This window comes from Cajanus cajan, chromosome 8, assembly GCF_000230855.2.
Source record: "Cajanus cajan strain Asha chromosome 8, NIPB_CcT2T_4, whole genome shotgun sequence".
Classification (NCBI taxonomy): Eukaryota; Viridiplantae; Streptophyta; class Magnoliopsida; order Fabales; family Fabaceae; genus Cajanus; species Cajanus cajan.
Window position 1 is genome coordinate 4,308,144 of NC_138524.1, and position 19,511 is coordinate 4,327,654.

Below are 19,511 nucleotides of genomic sequence, written 5' to 3' on the forward strand. Positions count from 1 at the left end.
GCAACGGGGCGGGACGGGTACGAGATTCATGATATATACTCGTCCCCGTCCTCGCAAGTCAAACTCATCCCCGTATCTGTCGAGTATATGATTTTCATCCCCGTCCTCGTTGGGTATCGGGTATACCCGTACCCGTACCCGTCAATTTTTTTTATTTTTTATTTTTTGTAAAAAAAATATAATATTTTTAAATTATTTTTTTATTATATTATAATTATAATTAAGTTATTTATCTATCTCATACTATAATAAATAATCACACATAAGAAATATTAAAATTCTTTAATATAATTAAATTAAAAATGGGAACGGGGACGGGTACGAGACGCATAAGTACATACCCGTACCTGTACCCGATTTAATATATCGGGTTTTATCCGTACCCGTACCTGGTCAAACCAAGTATTCCCCGTCAAAATCGAAACGGATTCGAGTATTACCCACATGTACGGGTATATTTGACATCCTATTCACAACTTAAAACTTGATATACTTAAGGCGAATTTAAATAAATAAATATATATATAGACTCGCATTCACGGGGTGCGAACTTAATGTTATATATCCATCCAATTTCCGACACATCTCGTATTAAAGACCGCATATCTCAAATGTAAGATTTAGAGAAGCTAAACATGTACTAATAATCGATAACAATTCAATAACATGTTTTAATAAGGGAATTGAAAACTTGATGTTGAAAACGTTGTCCCTGTCCCTGTATCGGAGAAATCCAAAAGAATTGAAAATCAATGAAATCGTATAATATTGCTGATTAAAATTTGCCGGACACGTGTAGGGTGGAGGTAAATAGGCAAATAAAAGGAGGCAATGGGAGGGAAACTATAATTAGCATTATGCACACTAAACACTAAGAATCAAAGAAGGCATTCACATCTTGTGCTTTGTTTGTTTCTTGCAAAATGTTATTGCCCACTCATCACTGATTTCTTATTGGCCAAACAAGTCCTAGTGTTCCATCAATCTCTCTCATTACCCACTCTAATCCTTATCTGCTTACAATGTACCCTTCAATTCAACTGTGAACTATTATTTGTTGTTTCCACCCCCAAAACAAAATTCTTTTTAACTGTTTCTCTTTATTTTTTAGAATGTATATCAAATTCATTTGTACCCTTTCCTTTTTGTTTGTCAATATTATGTTACTTGAGAGGTACATGACATGGATTCTGAAATTCCACATGTCATTCACTTTGAAAATGAAACAAAAACATTTTAAATTGTGAGATCAATTTTTAAAGGTAAAAAAAAATTGTAATTTTTATTTTAAGTTTAGTTTAATTTTCAATTTCAATTTTTAAAAAATCAAACAAATCCAAATGAACTAAAATTTTCATTATTATTTTTATAATGCAAAAATCCTACTCGTTTTGTCTTTTGGGCTTCATGCATGTAGAAAATGTAAAATTTTACAATAAATGTCGTGCACATCCAAAGGCATATTAAAATAAAATCAAGAGCAACAGAAGACAAAAAAAAATACATCAAATTCGATAGTAGCCTGAAAATTCAGCGAAAATGGACCGCAAAAAACTTAAGACAAAAAAATAATTATTCTAACTTATATATGTTATTCATAAGATATTTCCATTAAAAAACAAACTTTGAAGCCAACAACTTATTTATATTTTTTGTGGTTTTCCTATCACAAGATTTTCACAAAAATGAAAATTACCATTTAATATACTAAATAGTATACATGATAATTTTAAATTGTTTTTTTATTATTTTGTATTAGTATTTTAAAGCTTAAATTAATCAGATTTAATTAAGAAATAACGATTCAAATATTAAAAAACAATTTTAAACAAATGAAAAACTCGAAGTGTAGTTAGGAAAAAGAAGAAAAACATAAAATAATAATAAGTGTAGATCGGAAAAAAAAAAAAAAAAAAAAAAAAAAAAAAAGATAAACACGAAGCAGAGTTAGGTATTTTGGGAATAGGAATAGTTCATTTGTTTTGTTTGTTTAAACTTTAAATTGTGTTTGGTCTTACCTAAAATGTACTCTTTATGGGGTTCAAGTTTTTTTGGGGTTAGCTAAGCGCGTTTGCCACATGATTTTTTTTCTTAGAACATGCTACACTTAAGAGCGTTTAAAGATCCAACTTGTACCTGTCCGATGGGTACACTAGTAATCTTCTCGTATCCTGAGGGCCGAACGAGCGCTCCGATTGAATATTCCGGCGAGGGGGAGGTACCTGCAAAAGGCACTCCGACGCTCAAGTCAGGACAAAGCACAAATATCGATAGCAATTAATGAACAGTGACCTTACCTCGTGACAAGAGCTATTTATACTGACATTTATGGGCCCGGATTCCCATGGGCCTTGGGACGTGATTACCAGATTAGGTAATACGCCTCTAATCGGCTTACTGGTGTGCTTAACTCTTAATCCTTGATTATCTCCTTATTAGTGGGAACCCGGGGTTATAGATTATCTGGTGGCCGAACGCCAATCGACTTCCTGGTTCGGACATTCGGGTGCCGATTGGGTTTCGGTTACCACGTGGCCGAATGGCCGAACCAGATAGCCGATTGGCCGAACCAGGTGGCCGAATGGCCTTGCTAGTACACAACTAACTCTGATATCAAATATTGTAAACTTATGAAATTTCTAAAATTAACGATTTTGTTTAATTTTTAAATCGTATAGTTCGATTTGGTTTATGAATGTGAGCCGATTCAGTCAAACCGAACCACTAATTACATATAAATATGTTTTTTTTCTTCTAAATTTAACGACTGTTTTACTTTAAGCTCAATAACTGACAACAAGTAATATGTAATTTAATATATGACTGTTTTATTTTAAGATTATTTATTGTTTTTAATTACTTTATGCTTATTAACTATTTTAATTATTTTATGTATATTATATATTTATATTGTAGGCATGAGTTTTTTGAAATTTGGTTCGTGCACAACACAACAGATGTTAAGGTTATCAATAACCTTATCAATTAAAAAATTAAGCAATATTCTTCCCATTAAATAAATATTTTAATTTTTTTAACACTTCATTGTAAATTTTAAAAACTGCAAAAGTCAGAATAAACCTTGAAAAAAATTAGTTTAGTTCAAATTTCATAATACTTTTAAATCAAACCAAATTTTACTATATTTAATATTTTTATTTGATTCAAATGGTTTTTAAGTTTAAAAGCGGACTATATCATATAACAAATATTTCTAATTATAGGTATTTTTTATTAGTGAAATTTTTATTTGAATCTTCTCAGATTATTAAAAATTATAAAACTTCTTTTTAAGTATCTAAGATAAATACAATATCAAAATTAAACTTACAACATGATTGATGCATGAAAGTATTTTGTTTTGTTTTGTTTTTACATCAAGGATATTATTTTTTAAAATTAAATTTTTTAAGACATATAATTATCAAAATAGTTATTGGCTCTCCTAATAAAATATTTCTTATACATTTGACTAAAAATCAAATATCTAATAGAATAGTTTAAAAAAAAAAAAGTAAAATATTTATGGATTGTGTTGTTGGACTTTGTTAATTTTGATGCATGAAAACGGAGAAAGGTCAGGTGGAGTGCACGAGATCCACAACCACAAAGAATTGATGGTGGGCCAAATGGGCCCACAGAAGACAAATTGGGTTGGTGGGTCATTTGTTTACATGAGAAATTGAGAACCGTCCATGCTGGTGGCTGGGCTCTGTGGTCCACCTTTGCACAATCTACTTGTAACTTGTACCTTAATGGATCCCACTAAATCTATCAAGCAAAACCATTTTTTGGATTGAAAAAGAACAAAGTTATCTATATCAAAGTCCCAATATAAATGAATGAGATTTTTTCTATAAATAAATTTTGATTAAATATGTTTTTCTCTTCAAATTTGGGGCAAGTTTTCTTTTAGTCTCTTAAATTAAACATTAACTTTTTAATTACTATAATTTAGAAGAAGAAAAAACTTTTTTTAATTTATTAGCACTACATATAACATAACTGCCTGAAATAAATTAAAATAATTGAAATATTAGTTAAATTTGACATGATAATGAAGATACTAATAAGTAAATTTTATATAATAATAGATAGATGAGTTTTATAGAATCATTGCGAAGAACAAAATTTTCCCGCCAAGTATTTAATGCATATACATTTCTAATACTCAAACCTAATTTTGCTACATAACGTATGGAAGCATTTTATTTTGGATTTTTACATCAAGGACATTAATTTTTTGGAAATTAATATAATAAAAAATGTTAAAAGATTAACATAATTAAAAAGAAATTAACGTATAATTGCTAAAATTATATCACATGGAATAATTAGTATTGCTATAATTAACATAAGTAAAATAATTTATATAGCAACGGATGTATGTTCAAAGCAATTAACTTAAAATAAAATATTTATAATTAAAATTAATATAAACAATTAAAAGCAATTATGCCAACCAAGAGACCTAACTTAGTTGATTGAATAAATTGCTTAATTGCTGAAAATTCCTTTTAAATTGTGTTCCATGCTCATAAATAAATAAATAAAACAATTATAACAATTAGTGTATGTATTTGATCAACCAAAAATATAAATCTATTGTTATAAATAAAGTCTATAAATTGCAATAAAATCAAATTTCAATAATGCAATATTTGAAAGCAAGGTTTATGTTTTTTTTTTTTTGTAAAAATAGGAAAGATTACAAAGATGATCACAATGAAGATTGAACCTAGGTCCTCATGTTTCTAACTACCCCAACTCCTTCCCACCCAACCACTAGGCTAACCCTAGTAGTTAGCAAGGTTTATGTTTTATGTGTTGATAAGATAATAGAAAAATATTTAAAAATAATAATTATATATATGATATTAAAATAGATGTTTAGATGGAAGGGATGGAGGTGATCACGTCCTTGTAGCACATAACCTAATTCTGTCACTGATTGACATCATAAATATTTATTTTTACTAAATCATTTTACTTTCCTTTTCTTTCTTTTTTTTTCCTCTTTATTTTCTTCCACCTTCTTTATTAAACCAATGCACCCTTAATGATTTACTGTCGGTGCCCAACTGGCAACTGGCTTTCATGATTTGATACTAGATTTATCACAAGTTCATCAACATGATATTCATTTTATTATATATGTTTTCATTATTTGGAATAATTTTGAGGGAAAAGCAACAAATTTCTTAAAAAGAATTCACTTATGATTGTGAAAACGAATAAGCTGGACAAATACATAACTACAATATGGAATCATATCACTTCAATGAAAAAGTAGCATGTGAATAAAAAATGAATGACAATTCAAAAAAGAAAAAATATTTTTTTTTTAACCATGCTTTACTTTCCAATTAAAAAGACGAGATAGAGGATATAAAATTGGAAAATAGTGATTTCAATCTCACATATTCACTTCCATTTACTTATGTGTGCCTCATAATTTTTACTACGTTTTAGTTCAGTTTCATCATCGAGATACTGCTTTATTAGGTTGTCATTACTTGAAGTAATTTTGAAAATGAATGTACTGTACAAATGTATAGCTACAACTATGAAACTATTGAGATAATTTGTGTTTTTTTTTTTCAAATGTTCATCAAAATTTGGATTGAGGAATCTCTCCCATTAAAATTGTAAAAAAAAGAAAGAAAAAAAAAAAGAAAGAAAAAAAAAAAGGATAACGTCTATTTTTTGGAAAAACGCTTGAGTTCATTTTGTTTATTTACAATTATTAAAAAATCTCTTTTTTAATTGAAAAAAACAACTTATTTTTATGAGAAACTATTTAAAAGAGTTTCTAGTTTTATATTCTTTTCCACTTTTATTTTGAAAAGCCGAAACAAATGCATAATTTTTTTAAAAGTAATTGCTTTTTTAAAAAAAATGTTTTTTTTTAATAAAATAGTTGTAACAAATGGACCCTAAATCTAAATGTAAAATGGTAATGGAAGCAAAATGATCAAAAACTTGTCTGCTTCAATCCTACAATATATAGAGTCTTGTTGAAATTTTAGTGATAGAATTTTGAGGTTTATATATTATACAAATCAATATTCATAAATTAAAGATCCTAAATAGGATTGAGGACATGAAATTAGAAAGTAATTTTAATCTTTGAATATACTTGTGGTCATAAAATTTGTTTTAGAATATGCCAAGCGTGTGATTCAGTGATAGGGGTTGATCCACGCTTAAGCAAGGTCAGGAGTTCGATTCATGCCTTGTGTATACAGCCGCGTTAAATCTTGGGGCTAACTATCCTATCCTTTGAGGTGTCTAGCTATCCTATCCTTTGAGGTGTCTAGCTATCCTATCCTTTGAGGTGTCTCACTCGTAACGAGGAGATTAGTCATTGCTATCGGCCCTGGATATTCCAGGGATGAAAAAAAAAAAGAATATGAAGTTTATTTGGTGTTTAAATATTTAATTTTTTATATTAAAATAATATTTAATTAATGAAAATCATATTTTATAAATATAAATTAATTCTTAATTGTAAGTTTTAAGATATTTCGTAAATTATGTTAAAAAAAAATATATCTTTGAATACACTCCCTTGGGTCATTTGGTTGATTTAACCTTGTTATACAATTGGTTGGGGAAATGCCGGTTGGCAATAGCCAGCATGAAAAAACATGTTATATCAATCTCAATCAAGTTGAACAATAATCATGTCTACAAAGATTAGCTAAGTCATGCTCACAATCAACAAAACAAATGTTGCAACATGTCAAGTGGCTTGCACAAATCAAATCCCCATCATCAAATAACAGCCGTAGAAATTTTCATTAATTTGTTGATTAATTCCACATATTCCTTTTTTCTAAGCTTATCAAAACTTTCCTTTGATTTCACGTACGGCTAGTGCGTGATATTGACATGTGTTTGTTTCCTAATGACTTTCCATGTATAAGAGGAGCCTAGAAAGTTGGACTACGAGCCATGATCTTCAGATTATAAAAGCAAACCAACATCATTATTTAATTAGATTTTACATGCTCCGTCATGGTTTTTGGAAATTGAAATATACCAGTTATTTTTCACATCTTTCTCGTGAGAGCTCTGGCTCACAAGCCAATAAAAGCAACCACAACACACCACTTGATCACATTCACTGTCTAGTGTTTCCACCATCATTTTCCGTTTCCAATAATCTAAATCTCATACTGATTACTTTTCAGGGTTCTCATTTGCATCAAACTCACAAGTGAGTCCAATTCTTGTTCTTCATAGTTCATACTTAACTAACTGTTTTTCACCATGAAATTCCTATCCAAGTAACTTGGGAGGTGTAGGGCTTTTACTTCTTCATTGCCTTGGTTTTACTTTTCATGTTCCTACTTATTTTGGGGTTGTATAAAGTAAGATTTTTCTTCTGTTCCTTGCTATTATTTTAGTGTCACTTTAAGCTTCTGACACAATTAGCTGTTTGTATTGTACTTTTTGATGTAATGTATACTTCACTTGTTTTGCTTACAGTTGGAGGTTCAAAGTACAAGCTTTTGAGATTTGGAGATTACCTCTTTGCAAGGAATTGAACTGTTGCACCTCATTTCCATCTGGGGTTTCTGAAATTCAGGTTTAGAAGCAAAACAATGGTGTCTGCTTGTGTGACCTTGAAACCCAATACCCATTTGGTAAACTCAATAAAAGACAATACTTTTCTTGGAGGTGATGGTTTTTTAGGTGAGAGAATCAAAGGGGGTCTGAATTACAGTCCCTGGATCATTAACCAATTGGCCTCAAGTTTGAGAACCCAGGAGAGGGTGAAGAAGGCCAAAGCCAAACCTGGTGTTGTTTCTGCTGTTCTTACATCAAGTGATACTGATACCAAAGAATCAGTGGTAAGGTCAATTCTGCTGTTGGATCCATTTTTTATTGTCTTGATCAATATGGTTGCTGTCGAAAGACTTGGTCCTTTTTTATGTCATTGTTTGATAAATGGCCCTTGTCTCATTTTGGATTTCATTTTCAGGCCTTTCAAATGCCATCCTTTCTCAGAAGAAAGGCTGATCCAAAAAATGTTGTTTCCATCATATTGGGAGGGGGTCCTGGGATTCAACTCTTTCCTCTTACCAAACGAGCTGCCACACCTGCTGTGAGTGAATAATCATTGTCTCCTTTAACTTAACCAAAATCATCTTATGGAGAATAAAAAGAATGAGTCAAAATTTCTTGAAGTCCATGTTAAGATGATAGAGTATGCGTTTGCAGGTTCCTGTTGGTGGGTGCTACAGGCTTATAGACATCCCGATGAGCAACTGCATCAACAGTGGCCTTAACAAAATATTTGTACTCACCCAATTCAACTCTGCATCCCTCAACCGTCACATCTCCCGCACCTACTTTGGAAATGGAATCAACTTTGGGGATGGATATGTGGAGGTATGTATCACACAATTGAATGCTAATTGTTAATGGTCACACATCATTCTCTAGTTGCTTTTTTTTTTTTGTGTAAGATATATTTGTGGACTTAAAATTGTCACTAGCTATGGGGAAGGAAAGAAGAACTAGATCTTCACTTCATATAAAATGATAAAATGTTCATAAAATTGCATTATATTTTAATTAGAGATTGTTGGGATTATTTGATCTCTAGTTGCTTTGGATCTAAGTTCTCATGATTTTGCTTTTAGTTATCATACAAAAAGCCTCTAAATCATTGAAATATGTATGTATTTCTCTTCTTATGTTATCAATGAGGGACCTTATTTGTATCCCAACAAGGACCTTGTTTGTATCCAACAGAGATACAGTTTTGTCTGGTGTGACTGATAAAGAAGTATGAGCCACAAGAATGATTCTACTATATAGGGCAAGGAATGTTGACCACTCATGTAATTTTGTTAATTAAAATTTAATATGATAAAGCAACTCTAATAATGAACAGGTTCTGGCGGCCACTCAAACACCAGGAGAAGCAGGAAAGAAGTGGTTCCAAGGAACCGCAGATGCTGTGAGGCAATTTACATGGGTATTTGAGGTGGGAACACAGTCTTTCTTGCATAGATTTCTGTATAGACTGCATGCCCCTATTTTTTTCTTCACAAAGTTAAATTTGACACTAATAGTTTGAATGTTGTATGTAGGATGCCAAGCACACAGACACTGATAATTTTTTGATCTTGGCTGGAGATCATCTATACCGAATGGACTACATGGACCTTGTGCAGGTATACAGGTTAATTGTTTTGTTTTGTTATCAGAATCATGTAAATTAGCAAGGCAAATATCTTGGGCCTAAATTCTTCTCACTCATTATTATTGTAATTTATGGTTAATTGTATTCTGTTAATATTTTGTCTTATTCACAGAATTAAGGCAATTAATTCTCTTTTAAAAAAATAGTTCTCTCTACTTTTTCCCTTACCCTTCTTATGTTCATGTACTATAATAATTTTTCCTAATTTGTATTTTGGAGTATTTCTTCATATCACATTTTTTTATAACTTTCATTTTACAGTTCTTACTGATTATGTATCTAATAATAAATAATAAACATGCAGAGTCATGTTGACAGAAATGCAGATATTACCGTATCATGTGCTGCTGTAGGTGACAGGTGAGTTCGGTCTACTTTAACATATGTTTCTTTTTATTGCATGTTTGTTTGTTTAATGTCACTGTGCTGCTGGGAGAATAGGAACTTCTAAATTGCTTTATTTCACTTCAAATCCTTGTCGGTATATTTCACTGGGAAGGAAAGAATCACAATTGAAAAAGAGCATAGACACAGAACATTTAAAATTTTATCTAATTTAAGTTTCATTCCAATTGCCTTTTTTTTCAGCCGTGCATCAGATTTTGGATTGGTCAAGGTAGATGGCAGAGGACGCATCATCCAATTTGCAGAAAAACCAAAGGGAGCTGATATGAAAGCGATGGTAAGTTCCAAGACTATTAAATGTTCAACTAAAATAGGTTCTTGGTCACTATCAGAAAGGTTGTTGGTCACTGTTAGAAAGAACAAAAAAGAAACAAGTATTCTAGCACTACGGAAATTCCTGGGAAATTCATATATTTATCCAGAATAACTTAGCACACATCACAAATTGATGTACTAAAAATATTAAGAACATGCAGATATATATTTAAAGCATACAGATTATCATTATATGTAGGCTTGATTTGCAAACTTGTACAATTACATCCCAATATTTGAACTTACATGTTATGGCATAATAATGTGATCATAATATATTTATCTACAGAGTCGATCTAATCATGTGTTCCTGTTGCTTCTCTGCAGCAAGCAGATACTTCTGTTCTCGGATTGTCACCCCATGATGCAAGAAAGTCGCCATATATTGCATCTATGGGTGTTTATGTATTCAAGAGAGATGTATTACTCAAGCTTCTGAAATGGAGATATCCTACATCCAATGACTTTGGATCTGAAATCATTCCCGCAGCTGTGAGGGAACACAATGTCCAAGTAAGAGAAATTCCTCTCAAAATATCTCCTTTCAAATGTTTTTATCTATTCTGTAAGGAGTCTTATATTGCATTTACAAGGAACTAGTCACTTCTTAATGAGGTAACAATAAAAGTTGAATGTCTATTGCCCTCTTTCAGGCATATTTTTTCAATGACTATTGGGAAGACATTGGAACAATAAAATCATTTTACGATGCCAACTTGGCTCTTACTGAAGAGGTGGGTTCAATATATTTACTGTTATCAAATTTCTAATTTAATGGTGTTCTTATTCTATAGGCATAGGCAATATAGAACTGTGTATTAGTTACAATACAAGGCACAAAATCGAAGATGCATAGTTATTAGTTTCCCTTTTTTTTCATAAGGCCACCATGAATAAATCAACATAGAGCTTGTTTAGATATAAATTTAGAAGTGTTTTTTAGAGATTTTTTTACTGAAAAATACTCTTTATTATCAGTAAAAAAAGAACTCTTAAAATCGTTTCTGACTTATATCTAAACAGACTCATAGTATAACTAATGTTGCTTGAATGTACAAAATTGTCAGTGTCCCATAACTATCTGTTTTATGCTACTCTCTTGCAGAACCCGATGTTCAAATTTTATGATCCAAAGACACCTATTTACACATCTCCAAGATTGCTACCACCAACCAAGATTGACAAATGCCGGGTATGACTATGATTATCTATCTTAAAAGTTTGCTTAGTTTCATTAGATGTATCACTTATCATGTTTGAGTTGCTCCGTAGATTGTGGATGCAATAATCTCCCATGGATGTTTCTTGAGAGAGTGCATTGTCCAACGTTCCATTGTGGGTGAACGTTCACGCTTGGATTATGGTGTTGAGCTTCAGGTAAACTACCATAATTTCTAGACCAAGGATACCATTCTATTCGAGGTTCCTACCATCTTAAAATTCTAAAATCATCTTTTGCAGGACACTCTGATGATGGGAGCTGACAATTACCAAACTGAATCGGAAATTGCTTCTCTGCTGGCAGAGGGGAAGGTTCCCATTGGAATTGGAAGGAACACCAAAATTAGGTAATCTCACCCTAAGATTAACACAACACCTAATTCAATATGTTGGATTTACAAGTTAACACTAACTACAAATTTGTCTTCATCATGGTAAAAGATTAGCTTAACATGTATGTACCTGATAGTCATGTCATCTGATATTTGTTACTTGTTGTCCTTGTTGAAGGAACTGCATAATTGACAAGAATGCAAAGATAGGGAAAGATGTCATCATCATGAACAAAGATGTGAGCATGGCTGCTTGATCTGATCTTCCTTTTACATTTGAGCCAATTTTGCTACTTAATAGTTTTGTAGTCTTAGATAAATGGTAGAACAAGTCATTAGTATCATGTTATCTATTACCATGCAAATTATTTGTGTAGGGCGTTCAAGAAGCAGATAGACCAGAAGATGGATTTCACATTCGATCAGGAATCACAATCATATTGGAGAAGGCAACAATAGAAGATGGCACTGTCATATAAATGGCTCTATGGTACTTGTTTCCTGAACTGGTGGCTAGAAGTAGCTCGAAGAAGCATTCCAGGGAACTTATACCATCTTTGGGGATAAAAGGGTCCAATTGAGAAATCAGCACCCCCTTTTGCTATATATAGAAAACAGAAGGCTCTCCTCCAACGCATGTAAAAATAGAATGAATGAATGAATAAAGTATGAAATCAAGATGCATAAAACTAAATAAAATGAAAAGTTGGGCGTTAACTGCCAAACTCGTTTTCTCCTTTAGTATCACTGAAGTATTACTATTACTTGGGATGATGAATTTAATTGCACATAAGAATTTGAGGGGTTCCTAGATTGTTCTCTTCCTCTCCAAATTGAGCAACACCATTTAAACTATAGCTCATAATTAATCTAAATTTTAAAAAAGTACTAGTGAGCGCAACAAGAAACTAGCACGAGCATGCTTGAGAAGGTATTTTCGTCCAATCGGCGTAATAGTAAGGATTTAAATAGTTTGCATGAAATCTTAGTTTGAAACTCGTTGTTGGTATTGTACAAATGACAAGCGAACAAAAAAGAAAAACTTTCGTCCTTTTAAAAATGTCATATATTGGCTAAATGTGAAGTTGACTAAATTCGTATCTAGGTTAACAGTGAGCGAAACGAATGTCATGGAAAATGAGTTGTCACTTGTAAGGAAAACACCACCTTGAGAGTTGAGAATATATTTGGATAAGAAAATGAAATGAATCCAAATATAATGAAATGGGATGGGATTAAATAAAAAAATATTATCTTATTATTTTTTAATTTAATTATTATCCTTATTAAAAGAGATTGATCTTTTGGATAAACTTTGTAAAGATAAAATAATCATGTTATAATTTAAAAAAAGTTTTGTTTCATGGGATGCACTTCAACTAAACAAAATTGAGATTAAATGATGGAATGAACTATAGATTAAGAACCATTTTTTTTAGATGAGCTCCACGACCAGCAAGGAATGCATGCCACAACAAAAGTAAACATTAGGACTAGTTCCACGATTAGGATCAATACATGATCAGACCAATATCATGATCAACATCACGACCAATCCGAAAATAACCTCACTTCAAGCGTCAACAGCAATTATCAGAAGCGGGTTTGCTACGCCTTTCAACAAGTTATTGACCACACACATAAATTCAATAGCCATCATTAAAAATTCGTTTGTCACGTTCATAGTTCTTGGAAATTTTGTTTTGTTTTAAAAAATGGATTCCCACAATCCCGCATGAAGATGCTTATGATTCTTCAATGATTCATTGCCTACGTTGTCGGTATCTTAGGTTATCTTGTGGGGACACTGTAGAGATGCAATTCGTGTACCGTACGAAAAAGATGGAAGCAAATGCTATTTATTCTCAATAGGCGTGCGTGTTAATGGACTTTTCTATCCTGGACCAAATTCCTTAGATTCGGGAAACAAAATGTTCTCATCTTTTCATTCCATTGGCTTTGTCTTTCTATTTCATAGTTATCTCCTTTGGGAATGGATATACTTTGTGCTTGTAACCTTTATTTGGTCCTCCCCACACCCTGTTAGAAACCAGGCAAACATACTTTCTTGCAAACCCTTCTATTTTCCCTGTAGATGAGTTTTATAATCCACTTACAAGGCACTTGAAAAGGCTTTTAGAAAACAGTTTCATTTAGATATATTGTTTGGTGTAAAACCTCTTTTTTTTTTTTTGACAGCTTGTTTGGTGTAAAAAAATTTATATTATAAAATAAATATTTATATTGTTATCACATTCTAATTAAATTCTTTAAAAAATCATATAAAAAATATTTAAGAAATTAAAACCTTTAATTATGAGTGTATATTTTCTAGGAAACTTATTTATGTTTCACTACTAATTCTTCTAGAACTAAAACTACTTTTTTAAATAGTTGGTTAAATTTTTGCAATTATAGTCCCTATATTTTAAAATATAGTCATTTAACTTCTCTAATTTTAAAAACATATAATTTTAACTCTTCCGTCAAATTGACATCTATTCATATTTGATTAAAATTTGATGTTATTTTTAAGAAATATTAATTAATAAAATTGTCATTTTTCCTACAAGATTGGTACAAATTTGAGACCAAGTATCAAGTATTTATTGATAGTAAACTAATAGGAAAAGTCACATAAAAATTACTGTAAAATCATTGCAAGACAAAATGTACTAATCCTGCATAATTTTATCCCATCCAATCAACTCTGTTACTATCACTAAATAATATTTTCTTTATGAGCTTTTAAAAGTTTTGAAAACATGTTAATTTTATTAAGAATTTATTTAAATTCAAGCTTTGAAATACTTTTGAGAACTTTTCTATAAGAAAATACTCTCTATTTTTAATAAATAAAAAATTTCTGAAAAGCACTTCTAACTTATATCTAAATAAATCTTAAGAATTCGACATGCTTTTAGATCTTCCTCTTGAATCTTCCTTGTTCTATAATTCTATTAAGAATTTGACATGTTTTTGGACCTTGAGAATCATACATGTTTTAAGTGTTGACACAAAAGTGATTGGTGTTAAATAATTTTTAGTTCAAAAAGTGGCGAAAAATCTTGAAGAAATTATGGTTCACAAATGAAGAATTAAACCCAAAATGTACACAATCGTGTATAAAACACTTTCAACGTGATGACTTGGATGATAAGATAGTACTCAACCACTCCTGAGAAATTTCTCTCATCCTGCGTTATTGCATAAGTATATACATTACAGACAAAAAATGCATGCTCCCGTACATAACTTCTTCAGATGCATGCACCTCTTATATTTTGTTTCAATAAGTCCAATCTGGGGAGAATAAAGAAGTATTATTCAACATGATTGTGGCATACACATGGCTAGAGATTTCTCACTTCCCCGCATGACTTCAAGTATAGAAGTAAGCAGCCATAATGCCATGCATTTCTCTCAAACTAATCCTGAGAATCTCCCATCATATAAACTTCATAAGAAATTAATTTTAAAATCCCTTCATATTCCAAACTATCACAGGTCCCTTTTTCATAAGCTCAGAGGGATTCAAACTGTTCATTGCCTTTCCCATCAGGGCCATGGCAGCAATGCTTGGAAACTGCTTCTTTTGAAACTCTTCTAGCAGAGCATTTGAAGACTTTGGTTCATGAAACTCCCCTAATTCATGACTCTTTTGGGAAGGTGCAGAACGATTATGACTCCATCTCTGAATCCAGGGGTGTGAAAGGGTAATTTCTACAGTTTTCTTTGCTTCAGTAAAAGAGGACTTGCCATTTGTTGATACTGTTGCAGCTAGATCCGGTACCAAACTAGTTTTGCTATCTTTCATAATTTTGCCAATTATATTGTTGACTTTTTCATGCGAAGAAGTTTCTCCAATTTTAGTAATCTCAGTACCATGAGCAGAACCCAATGTGCATAACTTGAGTCGTTTGACCCATCTGCTGCTTGGATCTGATCCCAAAGAACTACTGCCAGAATTTGACCTTGCACGCTCATCTGCATGAGAAAGAAAGTGATCCAAATCAAGGCTGTGGGTTCTTGATGTGCTGGTCTCCCTGTCAACCACAGGACTTTCCTGATTGAGAAGTTCATGAGGCTCTTGGTTTATATCTGGTAGTACTGTTTTCACTGATTTTGCTACGTTTTTCTCACTAGCAGAAGTTGCAGCAACATGAGACGGGAGTGAGTTCTGACTATCCTTGGAGCACTGCAAAATTAAAATTTTGATAACTACAACCCAGTTAGCATCTCAAAGTTTAATATAGTACCAGATTTTACTAGGCACATGGTTACTAAATTTTGAAAACCAATTACATATGCAACTAAAGAAACTATTCTCTAATAGTGTGTATAGGACTATGGGTTCAGGTTATATTGTGGAAGGATATAACATTACTCTTTTCCCAAAAAACCCAGACTATTAAGGGTCAAAAAAAAGAAGGATATAATTAAAATTATCTAAATGCTTGAGAAAGAAAGTGGAGATCAAAAGTTAAATGGCATGGTATCAAGAAGGTCAAAAGTTAGAAAAATTACCTTATTTGTTTGCAAAGGAACATCACCTGCAATAGACAACATAGAGAAGCATAAGCAGTTTAGAATTTGAAAACTAAAACTAGGATTAAAGTTAACTGCAAATGTTGAAAAATGAACATTATGTAAGTAATTAATCAAAGTTAGAATTTGAAAAAGTTTTTAATTTTTTTTAAACAAAGCCGTAGGTATAGCATGATATGTTATATCGTTTAAAAGCGTGCATGTATATACCAGGAAGATTATTCTTATGTAAAGCATCGATGTCCATAGTATCAGTTTCAGCAGATGATTCATTCTTCAGGCATGTTGGAGATGTGAAATCTTGGACATTTTCATTTCCTTCACTCTTTATGGAGCTCCCTAGAGCTTTGAGCTTCAAACCTTCCAGAGCATGGTCACACGTGGGTGGAGAGAAATCCAGGATCTCAGTTAAAGCGTTTCCCTTGAATTTGATGGGCTCTCTAAAGAACTGGCCTCTGTCAGATAAGTTAACATCAGTTTTTTTCGACATCAGAAAATGGTGACTTGTCTGGGAAATTTTGGGATGATCTCTCGACAATTCTTCTACAGAATCTAAACTGGTGTATATCTTCATAGACCCAATGTCATGAACAGAACAAGGCACTTGCGCTAACACAGAGTTTAGTCCATACAGATTTTGTGGTTTAGTTGACTCTGGGGATACAGTCTGGCTTGTAATATTTGGATTAGCAACATATTTTTCAATCTCATGGTGCTGACCAACAAAATATAATCCATCATCACTTCCAGCTATGAAATCATGCGGTAAATGAGTAATACCACCTTGCATCCATCTTGAAAAAGAAGATCTTTGAGGTTCTAAGATGCTACTCACTTTCTTCTCACTGATTAAAAGAGAAGAATAGGCATGATATTTAGTACGAGTGAATGGCCCTTGGGATGCTAAATTGTAGCTTGATTGACACATTTCAAATGGTTTGTGCATGAATTGGGGCATCACCTTTTTCCCTTTGCCACGTCCATCTGGCGCCATGTCAGAAGCTGATTTTACAAAATCATTCCATAGTGATGTTGAAACAGCTAGGCTCTTCTGTTCAACATCCAACGTAGATTTCATCAGCAGAGCTGTCGGTAAAACTTCTTGAGACAATACTCGACACTCTTTTACTAGAGCATGTGCAGGTGCGGAGGTAGATGGTAAGCCAGTTCCGGAAGTCCCAGCCCTGTTGAGAGAAACATTGACATCTCCAGAGCAGGCTTCAGTTTCAGATTTACCTTCTAACTTTTGAGAAACTTTGAATGCAGGAAATGATTTGGAACCATTGCTCGCTTTCTTTGATTTTCCATTGTCTGCCTCATCGGTGAAGGTAACACTTTTGGCCCTAGCTGCTTCCCCAAGCAAATCACGCTGCTCAGCACCACTGTCTTCTTTTTCCTCTTTCACCTCACAACCAATCCCCAGACCACTGCAAGCAGAGGTTGCTGATTTATCGCTTGTTTGCATCCAGTGAGCCATCCACACCGATCGTTTCCCATGCATTGCTTGAGCTTCAACCCTCTCACCATCATGACACGCTTCTGCAGCAATATCTTCAGCCTCAGGCATCATAGATCGATCAACTCTCTCCAGCGCAACACACTGCTATTTTACTATTTTGACCTCACAAACATAGTCAATCCGTACAACTGTTCAAAACCTAGAGATTTCAAGAACCATAAATCAGCAACAATCAAAAATCCATCGCATGCATATAATGAAAAAAAAAATGAACAAAACTAGATCACACGATTCAGAAATCAGAACTCAACGTCATCACACGAAGAAAGCAAATCCAATTCTCGTCAACCTGACACGGAAATCACTACTATATAATCAAATATAGATTAGTAAGTAGTAACTAACAGCATCTTTCGTTGAAACAATTCCAGTGTAAATTAAATTCGACAAAAATAAACCTACAAAACAAGCAAACCAAATTTCCACGCAATTCACCAAAGGACGAAAAATTAATTAGAAATTACCTTCGAAATTCAGAACGCAGAAGAAGAAGAAGAAGAAGAAGAGCGAAGTCGGCGAAACTGAGAACCATTGAGTTGAGAAGCAGAGGAATGTGAAGGAAATGAATGAGACTGAAGAAGAAGAAGAAAAGTGTGTGGAACTGCATGAAATCAACGGCGAGATATTGGTCGTACGTGGGTCCCATGTGTTTAAAACAAATCTGGCCGTTGATTAATTTTGGGTGGGATTAGCTTGGCGTTGATTTGTTTGGGTTCCTCAGCCACACGAATCGGACGCGAACCGGTGGGACCCACCCGTCTGCACTTTTCCTATCTTCCAATTGGCTATTTCTTCAGCTTTTTATTTTTTGGCCTCTTTTTTTCATTTCTCGTATGTTTCGAATTACGCGTAATTATTGTGACCACTTTTAAACTCCAAGCCATGAATAAAATAATTTCTGAATCTGCCTTTTTGTCAAATAAAAATTAAATAAATAAATTATTTGCTTTGTTTTGTGTTGTGTTGTGTTGTTTCTAAGGAAAATATCTACTTACACAATAAGTATGTCAAAAATATCTACACAAGTTGAACTAACAAGAATGTTTTGGACTTTGCGTATCGTTTACTCCAACATTTTTTCGTATCTTTGTAAATATCAACTATTTACTATTTAATTAATGTTTAAAATGAAATAACTTTCTCTCTCTTTATGAAAATAGAAATACAAAAAAAAATGTCATACTTGTAAGTTGTAACAAATGGAATACATTGTGTCTTGAGGAGTTCAAAAACTTTCATTTAGAACTAAACTTTGCTTTTAAAAAAATTTCCAAACATGCACCAATTCTCTATTTATCAAATTTGAAAGTAGTTTAGTTGGTGAAACAATTAAGTTAAATGCATCATTAGTGTTAGCTTTTATAATTTTTAATGTTGTATTAGTTGCTATGAAGAATGTGACTTTTAACAACAACAAAAAATTATATTATAAATAATTTTTATTTTAAAAATACATAGAATTTAAAAAATGATCCAGTTCGACAGATTTTATAAAATTTGACATCTCTAGAAATATATAGTCATTTTCTTTGTGTTTATTTAATAAAATTTTATCAAATTAAATAAGTATGTTCTAATTAATTATTTAATCAAATAACATTTTTCTAACTATTTGAATTCGTATTTAATTTTACTGAATTAATATTAAATGTAAAAGGTTGCATTTAAATTATTGTTAAAATAATATTTATTAATAAATTTATTTTGTCGACTTGTCTACATTAAAAGTTATAAGTATTTTATATTTAAATTATATATATATATATATATATATATATCATGCCACATAAAATCAGCATATATTTTTTTTCTTTTATACTAATGTTTGAAAATTATATCTTAAACTAATTTGATTCAGTTAAAATATAAGTAAAATCTAAAGACTGTTTTTATCAAAGAACAAACCAAAAGACTACTTAAATCATTTAATTTTGATTTTATACATTAATCA

General features: G+C 32.0%; 2 protein-coding genes across 2 annotated transcripts; one reads left to right on the forward strand and one right to left on the reverse strand.

The window, feature by feature from the left end:
• The first annotated feature begins 6,953 nt into the window (after nt 1-6,953).
• On the forward strand, nt 6,954-12,234 carry LOC109801177 (glucose-1-phosphate adenylyltransferase large subunit 1). Its single transcript, XM_020362184.3, has 15 exons — nt 6,954-7,222; nt 7,495-7,859; nt 7,991-8,113; nt 8,230-8,400; nt 8,909-9,001; nt 9,108-9,191; nt 9,525-9,580; nt 9,809-9,902; nt 10,268-10,453; nt 10,594-10,674; nt 11,046-11,132; nt 11,213-11,317; nt 11,402-11,508; nt 11,672-11,732; nt 11,871-12,234. The coding sequence occupies exons 2-15, from the start codon at nt 7,611-7,613 to the stop codon at nt 11,970-11,972; spliced, it is 1,599 nt and encodes a 532-aa protein (XP_020217773.1). The 5' UTR covers nt 6,954-7,222; nt 7,495-7,610; the 3' UTR covers nt 11,973-12,234.
• Nucleotides 12,235-14,669: 2,435 nt separating this feature from the next.
• LOC109800677 (uncharacterized) lies at nt 14,670-18,176 on the reverse strand. The gene is made up of 4 exons (XM_020361500.3): nt 18,025-18,176; nt 16,252-17,699; nt 16,021-16,046; nt 14,670-15,691 (listed from the first exon to the last, which is right to left on the reverse strand). The coding sequence occupies exons 2-4, from the start codon at nt 17,609-17,611 to the stop codon at nt 14,969-14,971; spliced, it is 2,109 nt and encodes a 702-aa protein (XP_020217089.2). The 5' UTR covers nt 17,612-17,699; nt 18,025-18,176; the 3' UTR covers nt 14,670-14,968.
• Nucleotides 18,177-19,511: the final 1,335 nt, after the last annotated feature.